The following is a 9,659-nucleotide window of genomic DNA, read 5'->3' as shown; positions in this document are numbered from 1 at the left end:
CTTTAGAAGTTTATTAGGAAAATCACGTTTTAAACCTTCAAAGTGTCACTAGTAGCATTTTAAACCTCGAGAAAATTTCACTAACACTATAAACATTTAAAATAATTTTACTAACACTTTGAACCTTTAAAATGATTTTACTAACATTTTAAACCTTAGAACTAACTTTCATTTTTGTACCGCTATAAAAAAATAATAGAACAATAATATTCTTCAACGCGAAATAGTTAAAATATGTTGGCTTAATTTAAAATTTAATTGGTTTTATTTATAAATAAATAAAAAATAAAAAATAAAAAATAAATTTGTATTCATCTTCATTGTAGACCAAACTTTTACGACATTACTTTTCATATTATTAATCCTTTTAATAAAGGCATCTCCAATGGATTCTCATTCAAATCGATTGACTTCTCATTGGAAACCAATAAATCTTCTAAATATATTGTCATCTTCAATTTTAAATATGTCAAATGTTTTAACCTACCTCTGATTCTTCATTTTTTTCTGCTTTGATATATTTTTTTTATCAATTGTCATAAATAATTAAATTAAATTAAATTAATTAAATAAGTATTTCAATCAAACCATCATAATTTAACTGTTTCACGTTGACGAATATTACTATTCTGTCATCTTTAGTAGCGGTACAAACAGGAAAATTAGTTTTAAGGTTTAAAGTGTTGGTGAAATCATTTCAAAGGTTTATAGTGTTAGTGAAAATATCTCATGGTTTAAAGTGCTACTCAACCACACTTTGAAGGTTTAAAATGTGATTTTCCCAAAGTTTATTCTAAACAGTAAGCGATATAGATTTGTTCTTACTCAAATAGTCAGATGTTTAACATTTGTTTGTTTGTTGAAGGAATTAGTTGTTTTTAGTATATTCTAGAAGTAAAACAAAAGCTTAGTATTCTAATTTAATGATAGTTAAAGTCAATTGAATGCAAATATATCTCTGTGACAGCCTGTTTAAATACATAATGGGATTAATTTAAAATATTTATTTCAATAATCTGTTTCCAGGTTCTACATATAGATTAATTAAATTTATTTAAATCTTATATTGAAAGCTAAAGCTGTTTCAATAATCACTTATCAGTGTTCATTATGATATTATCCATATGAAATTGAACTTTATCAGTCACTGTAATTTAAATGATATGAGATTTGTGTTGGGAACGTGGCATCTATATCTCTCTTAGACTTCATATAAATACATGTTGGGATTCAAAGTATTGTATGACTCTCAAATTTCAACTCAAACATATATGCATCTTCAAATCAAGAGTAAAATAGTGACCTCTTTCAATTGATTTCCTCTCTACACCTTCTAATTGGTTTTTTACTATGATGAAGGATTTGAAAACGTTGTTTCGGTGATAATAATTGTATTATCGTACTTTTTGGTATACGGAGAAGGCCGGAGGATTCTTAGCATCAAAGATTTTATAAGCGACCACAAGAACGTTGACACTTCTCAAGTAATTGTTTTCTTAAAGCCGATATACATATAAGTTTAAATATTAAAATAATTATAAAAGTCATATTATTAAACTTATACTATCATTCTTGTAAAGGCGTTTCAAAAAGCATGGAAAGAGTTATGCAAATGCGAAGCGTCATCTAACGGGTCAACGTTAGTAATACAAAAGAACGAAAATTACACTATACAACCACAACGTTTTCAAGGTCCATGCGTATCTTCTAACATCCATATTCAGGTACGTCCATACTTCAAAGTTGTGAAAATTCAAGTGATTTATACGAAGATCGACACTTGCAAAAGATAACTTTTTTCTCCTCAAAAAACATGTTTATCTTAACAAGGTTATTAATTTAAAGATGTTTATCATAATGATTAATTAGATAGATCATTGTACGTAACGAACAAACACTTGGTGGCTCATGCAGATAAGATACGATTCGCATGCATGTATAATATTTTTTTTTATTTTTCATTTCAACAAGATTGATGGGAAAATTGAAGCGCCAGCAAAGCCGAATAATTGGGAAAACACAGAAAACAGTAAGTGTTGGTTATGTTTCAAGAATGTACAAGGTCTCGTCCTCAACGGCTCTGGTGTGCTTCACCCCCATGGGGAAGCTTGGTGGCCATCTGTTGGTCTCTCTAGACGACCCGCTGTAAGTCATTTACCAACACCTATTAACTTCTACACTTAAGTATGTTTTTCTATATCGATAACTTATTACGCTTTTGTATCTACTATACAGACAATTAGTTTTATGTCCTGCACTGACATTATATATAATGGACTGACTCACATGAATAGCCCAAAGAATCACATTTCAATCTATGGGTGCAACAATGCAACTTTATCAAATCTTAATATAAGCGCACCGGAACACAGTCCAAACACCGATGGCATCGATATTTGTTCGTCACAAAAAATTAAAATCCTATACACCATTATCCAAACTGGTAATCTTTTACTATTCCTTCAGCTTGAATTGTATATCATATTGTGTTTACATATGGATTAAATTTTGTAAAATATGCTAAAATTTCTCTATGTGATGTGTTTCTTATATGTTAGGTGATGACTGTGTAGCAATTATTGGTGGACATGCTGGTTCTTCCGATATCAACATTACTCGTGTGGCATGTGGTCCGGGTCACGGGATCAGGTTTTGTAGATTATATATAAACGCACATTAGACATTTGAATTCATTAATGCATCGAACTAAATTATTCTATTTTTTTCGAATCAATTATCTTAACTTGCTATTAAAATTAAAATGGTTTAGTGTGTCTTAACCTAAAACAAAATGCAGTATTGGGAGTTTGGGAAAATTTGAGACGGATGACATAGTCCAAAACGTGACCGTAAGAAACTGCAGCTTCACGGGAACTCAAAATGGTGCAAGAATCAAAACTTGGCAAGTAAGTTTTTTACTTTTCCATTTTTTTTGTTGCTAACAAAATATTTTATTTCTTTAATAAAATATACATCATGAATCGTCCATAATTTAATAGGGAGGACAAGGGTTGGCCAATAATATTTTGTATGAAAATACTACATTAACAGATGCTAGATTCCCCATCATCATCAATCAAAATTACACTGACTGTAGTTTAAAGGTAAATTCAAAATTTACAATCATTTTTAATTGAATATGAAGATCTATAGTCTTTAATTATTTTAATGGACTAAACAAGATGTATATCATATAGGACGTAATGACAATAATTCATCAAAAAATTTATTTAAAAGTTCATTTCTTATTGAATGCAAATATCTAATATGTTACGAATCTTATAGGGAAATGCAGTGGGATTGAACAACGTAACATTTAGATACTTTGAAGGGACCAGCGCAAGTGAAATTGCGATAAAGCTAGACTGTGAAAGTACTGAAAGTTGTCATAACATCAGGATGGAACACATCAACATCACATCTTCATCCCCGGAAAAAAATCTCACCGCATACTGTAAATTCGCCGATGTGCGTAGTTCATTTGTCAACATCCATGTCGACTGTTATACAAATCAGGATCATCAACCTCGGGCATTGTCTCCTCTTCCATAAACTATTCTGCAGGGCCCTCTTTTTCTAAAAGATGTTTATGGAGTATATAAGAACATACTATCCTATACCGACATAATAAATGTTCATGTAACTTATTGTTAAATTTTGGATTTTGGGATTTAACAACTTTTTTTATGGTCAACAATTTAATTAGCCATTTTGAAAAACAGCTACATAATTTCTGAAATAATCGGAGTACTCATCATGTCAGGATAAGTAACGATTCGTATGTCACAAAACATTAAATCATAAAACTATATACTCTGCATTAAAGATATATATATATATATATATATATTTTGGTCAAAAAAGTATATATAAATATGCATGGATGATATTAGTTTTTTTCTTTGTCTGGAATTTGACTTGAGCATGGATCTTTAATCTTAAGATATTGTGATAATAAATGAATAAAATAATTGTGTTTTAATGTTGAAGGCATATAATACATAAGTGTAATTATAATGCGAAAAAGGGAAGAAATATTTAAGAGTTGAATATTGTAAAACTTTGGCAAGTTATAATCAAAACTCCAAAGTATGTTAGGACTCTCTCAGTACATCATCTATACAAATTGCATCGCACAAAATACACCATGTTACATTTCCATGACGACTAGCATTTATTTTATTATTAATATTAAAAATGGTGAGAAAACATGATCTCTTTCTAGCTGCGCTCGTTCTTTGTATCGTTGATTTAACTTTGCTATACAGTAGTGAAATTTAATGTTTCCAATTTTTCATGCCAACGAAAAATCTATCATACAACCACGATTATTTCAAGGTCCTTGTGTATCTCGTAATATATTCAGGTACTTTCCAAAAAACAGTGTTACAATCATAGATTTTTCTTTCTTGAATTATCCATAGGTTTTAGACCTAGCTGGGTCCGTATATCTCCTTAGGTGAAGGACAAGAACCTTTCATATAGTCCTTTCCTAAATGTCACTTGAACCCAGGGGTGAATCCACCTTGATCAAGGGTGGTGCATTTTGCAATTCTTAACCATTTGCATATCTATGAAGATAGTGTTCAACAAAAAATTCCATGAAGATACTAACGAAGTAGCATCCAAAGATTTTTGGTTGGTTTTCAATATATGGGATTATACATATGTCTAATTAATAATTATTATGTGTTTGGAATACATTAGATTGCTTTCCTACAATGATGTCTTCTCCTTTCATTGTGTTTATTTTTTATAAGATTCACAGTAATTTTGCAAAGTTTTTTATCAAAGTTAATTTGAATATTAAATTGTGTATTTCGTTTTGAGAAAAACATTTACAGTATTGGAAGTTTGGGGAGAGGTGGGGAAAATGATACGGTCGAGAATGTGAAAGTAAGACATTGTAGCTTCAATGGAACTCATAACGAGGCAAGAATTAAGATTTGGACTGTAAGACTTATTAAATAGCGACATATTTTCAATAATAATCTTTTTTATATGTTACTTTTTAAAAATATCCTTCTATGATGTCCATTTTCAAAAATATCCTATTTGAATATATAAAATGACTAAATCATAAACTCTAAACCTTAAATAGTAAACTCCAACCCTTTAAAATTATATCATAAATATAAAATAGAGAATCTAAACCTAAAAAAAAATTCCAAAAATTAATTTAACATATTGTAATTATGTAAAAGAAGTCAAAAAATAAAAATGTTCAAAAAAAGATATTTTTGAAAATGGATATCTCAAAAGAGATATTTATAACAAATTTTATTAAATAATTATATATATGCATTCATATATTTTATATTATTACACTTTTTAGGGAGGACACGGGTTCGCCAAAAATATTACATACGAGAATATAACGTTAATAAATGCCAAATACCCTATCATCATTGATCAACATTACTGTAACGGTTATCTATTGTACAGAAGAGGTAAATTCTCTATATAATTGTGTTTTATAAAAATATGAAACATGTTTTCCCTATTAAAAACAACACAAACATGATACATAAATTATTAAATTATATATACTATTAGCTCTTTCACTGCATATAAAATGTAAATCTTTTTACTTTAACTAGAACTAGCAATTTACATCTTACAATTTTCGTAAACCAAGTTTGTGTATAATTAATCCCACAATTGTTAACATTTTTAAAAGTAAATTTGAATTGTGCTTCTTAACCTTAGTATTTTGAAACCTTTATGCATATGAAATTAGACATTCACTTTTCTTAGATCTGTTTTTTGTAGAGTTATTTAATTTTTTGAATAATACATAATACACATGTTTTGAATCCTGTAGACGGCTACTGTAAAAGTGAGCAATGTGACATTTTAAATACTTCGAAGGGACATGTGCTGATGACATTGCCATAAAACTAGATTGTGACAAAGTAGTGGGTTGTCATGATATCGTGATGGAACACATCAACACCACTTCTTCATCTACGAAGAAATTCCTAACCGCGTATTGTCAATTTGCTGATGTGATTAGTTACATTGTTTCCATTGATATCAAATGTGGATTTGATGAAGAACCTTTGGCACCATGTAAACCTCCACCTCCAGCTAAACCTCAAGCACCCTATGCTATAAGCCTCTGCCACCGAATGCTCAACCTCAAGTGCTATCTCCTCTTCCATATATACCTTATAAACTTATTTAAATATTTTTTGTGAAGTTTCGTTCGCATATACTATGTTAAAGCATAAGACAAGATAGTCACTAGAAAATAACAAAGAATTTTGTAACACAAAGAACTATTTCAAATAAAATTATATTGATCTCAATCTGTATACAAGATTGGTATTTCTCTCGATGACGTTTCCTGTTTCCGTATACGTTTTGTATTCGTTGTGTGTTTTCCCATATGATTTCAATTTGCACCCTTAAACCGTTTTGCTCCCCTTTTGGTGTTTGTATCTATATTTTGATAAATTTGTTTTCTAAACATATTTAAGTATTTCTTGATAATTTTTTTTTCAATAAATGCATAGTTTTACAAAATAATTTAATATTTTCCACATTTAGTTTTGCCGCAAGTAAATAAATTTCTAAGAAAAATATTATAATGTACTAGTTTAAAATTTTAAAAACCTAAATGGATAGGTTTTTAAGGTAGTGTCAAATAAATAGTAGATATATCTCTTGTGTTGAATGCATACTAGCTAAATATACACAATTACTTCATCACCATAAATGCAAAAACATTATAGTAACATTTTCAAGTTATTCAAATATATTTACTTCTTCAACCAAAATAAAGTCAAAATTATATATTAGAACTTTTCCAAGTGGTCAATGCATATTTTAATATTAATAATCTCAACTCTTAGTATATATACAATTTACAACACACATTCACATTCACAATCTTAATATTATATTTACTAGAAAAACAGTATTACCTAGCTAGATTCTTATCATATAATAATTAAATGGTGAGACAATAAGAATCTCCTTTTCCCCCATGGTTTCACTGATCCCCACGGTAAATTGCTAACTAATTTTTATTGTTACTAGGGAGTTGATGTACTGCTCGCATTGCTTCTAATCACATCTTACCATTTGCAACATGGAGATAGTCGGGTTATTCTATCCATTAAAGATTTTTTATCTGATTCTGACTCTAGAAATGTTGATCATTCTCAGGTAAAATAATCCTTTTATCATATAAATTATAAATAAATATCAAACATTTTCATCTAAAAACTAAACCATTGCTAGATAATATATTCAAAATAGGCATTTCAAGCAGCATGGAGAGCGTTATGTGGGGGCAGAGGGAGAGGTCAGGGACCCTCTTTAGTAATACATGCTAGGGAAGCGTATACCATACAACCACAACATTTTGAAGGTCCTTGCGCATCTCCTCATATTCATATTCAGGTATTTAGTATAATCAAAAAGATGTTATCAGCTTCGTGTCCCAGGAATTACAAAGCCTAGCTAGAGCATATATAAAAGCGATATTAAAATTATTTTTGTAGTAACTCGATTGGTAATTGTTTTTGTTACTTGGGATTTCTTATTTATTTGTGAGAGTGTGGTTAAAGAAATCAACCTATCATAAATAAATTATAATTCTCATTGTTTTTAGGAACATAATTTATATATACATGACTCATGTATACGTTATATATATATATTTTTTTTCTTGGACAAGATTGATGGAACGATTGAAGCGCCGAAAATGGTAAAAGACTGGGGAAGCAAAAAAAGTGAGTGTTGGTTATGTTTCGAAAGGGTGACAGGTCTCGTTCTCAATGGATCTGGTGTTCTCAATTCCAATGGAAAAAGCTGGTGGTCTTCTGTTGGCTCATCCTCCCGACCAGAGGTATGTTGAATCTCTATATCCAGCATGTTGATTTAAAGATATCAATCTTTGATTCAAACATTTAATATGTTTTTTTGAGGATATTATCTTTTGTCTGTGTAGGCAGTGAGATTTCTTGGGTGCCAAAACATTTTATATAATGGATTAACTCAAATCAATAGTCCAAGGAATCACATATCAGTTGTTGGTTGCACCAACGCAACTTTATTAAATCTTCATTTGATCTCACCCTCAAGCAGTCCAAATACTAATGGCATTGATATCTCTGTTTCACATAATATCCAAATTCACAGTTCATCAATCAAAACCGGTATTTTATTTTGTTCTTAGCATACACCATGTAAAGATTGATCAAGCGAAAGATTATGATTTTTTTATGTGTGGTTTTGTATCTATCAGGTGATGATTGCATTTCAATTCTAGGTGGTTCTTATGATATCAACATAACTTATGTGACATGTGGTCCTGGTCATGGCATAAGGTTTGCACATATATATATATATATATATATATTACTTTTTAAAATCAATTCTTTGCTAAGTTGTTTGTTTTGTCTTGGGAAAAAACAGTATCGGAAGTCTAGGGAAAGGAGGGGCAAATGATATAGTACAAAATGTGAATGTCAGACATTGCACCTTCACTCGAACTGAAAATGGCGCAAGAATCAAGACTTGGCCTGTAAGTTTACATTGTTATATTTGTTTTATAGAAGAATTAACATAATATACACTACGTAATATATAAGGAATATATCATATATTGGATATTAAAAATACTTTATCAGGGAGGACGTGGGTTTGTCAAAAATATTTTGTATGAAGATATTACTCTGATAAATGTCAGATCCCCCATCATCATCGATCAACATTATTGTAACGGTGTTCGTCCGTGTCCACAACCAGCAGGGGTAACATTTTTAATAAAATAATGGTTCAGCCTTAGTATTTTGAAATCACATGTTAAATTTCAGGTTTTTTCAATATTTGAGTTTCAAGGCTCGAAATTTATTGAAAGCTAATAACATACAAAGAACACAAATGTTGTGAAATCTTTCAGGCATCTGCTTTGAAAGTGAGTGGCGTGACATATAGATACTTTAAAGGGACAAGTTTTCCCGATGTTACTGCAGTAAAATTAGATTGTGACCAAAGAACAGTTTGTGATAACATCGTCATGGAGCACATCAATATCACTTCCTCATCTCAGAGAAGGCCTCTCGCCTCGTACTGCAGATTTGCGCATGTAATTAGACGCTTTGTTTCCATTGGCATCAATTGTGGTTTTCATGTCAATCCCCAAACTCCATCAGTTGCACCGTATGTTTTACCTCAGGCACCGTATTCTGAACCTCCCGCACTCACCGCTCAACCTACATCACCCACACCGTATGCTACACCTTCGACACCAACTTCTCAACCTCCAGCACCAATTGCTATATCCCCGACACAACATGCTGAGCCTCCAGCATTGCATACTCTATCTTCAACACCGTATGCTGAACATCCACCAACTGTTCATTATTCACTATTCTCTCCTTTTATATACTAATTCTAATTAAAGCCTTCTTGTCAAGTTGAATAAATTTACTATATCAATGTTGTGACGATGTATGTCACTAGCTAGTACAAATTAAGTAAAACAAGTTAATTTGTCAACCAGAGGACTCGAAAGGAAGTTTTAATTTTTAATACTCTTCGTGATGTGTGAGCGTTCCAATAAAGATAAACATAAAGTTGCTTTAACGGTAGCTAGTAGCAGACACTAATAAGAAGATGACGATAATTACTTTATAGGTTTATTA

At 30.6% G+C, this 9,659-nt stretch overlaps 1 protein-coding gene and 1 pseudogene across 1 annotated transcript; both read left to right on the top strand.

Annotated features, from left to right (window-relative positions):
- LOC104720018 lies at positions 1,312–3,137 on the top strand (annotated as a pseudogene).
- Positions 7,700–9,526, top strand: LOC104716942 (probable polygalacturonase At3g15720). The gene is made up of 6 exons (XM_019231122.1): positions 7,700–7,858; positions 7,961–8,168; positions 8,258–8,339; positions 8,428–8,536; positions 8,643–8,765; positions 8,915–9,526. The coding sequence occupies exons 1-6, from the start codon at positions 7,715–7,717 to the stop codon at positions 9,404–9,406; spliced, it is 1,158 nt and encodes a 385-aa protein (XP_019086667.1). The 5' UTR covers positions 7,700–7,714; the 3' UTR covers positions 9,407–9,526.

The sequence above is a fragment of the Camelina sativa genome, chromosome 10, assembly GCF_000633955.1.
Source record: "Camelina sativa cultivar DH55 chromosome 10, Cs, whole genome shotgun sequence".
Lineage (NCBI taxonomy): Eukaryota > Viridiplantae > Streptophyta > Magnoliopsida > Brassicales > Brassicaceae > Camelina > Camelina sativa.
The sequence above is the reverse complement of the archived record's forward strand: the minus strand, read 5'-3'. Positions and strand labels throughout refer to the sequence as shown.

What these genes read in the sequence shown, in the direction of transcription:
- LOC104716942 (XM_019231122.1), top strand. Translation starts at nt 7,715, where the DNA reads ATGGTAAAAGACTGGGGAAGCAAAAAAAGTGAGTGTTGGTTATGTTTC. An exon ending in CAGTTCATCAATCAAAACCG is followed by an intron (nt 8,169 to 8,257) that starts GTATTTTATTTT and finishes TGTATCTATCAG; the next exon opens with GTGATGATTGCATTTCAATT. An exon ending in CGTGTCCACAACCAGCAGGG is followed by an intron (nt 8,766 to 8,914) that starts GTAACATTTTTA and finishes GAAATCTTTCAG; the next exon opens with GCATCTGCTTTGAAAGTGAG.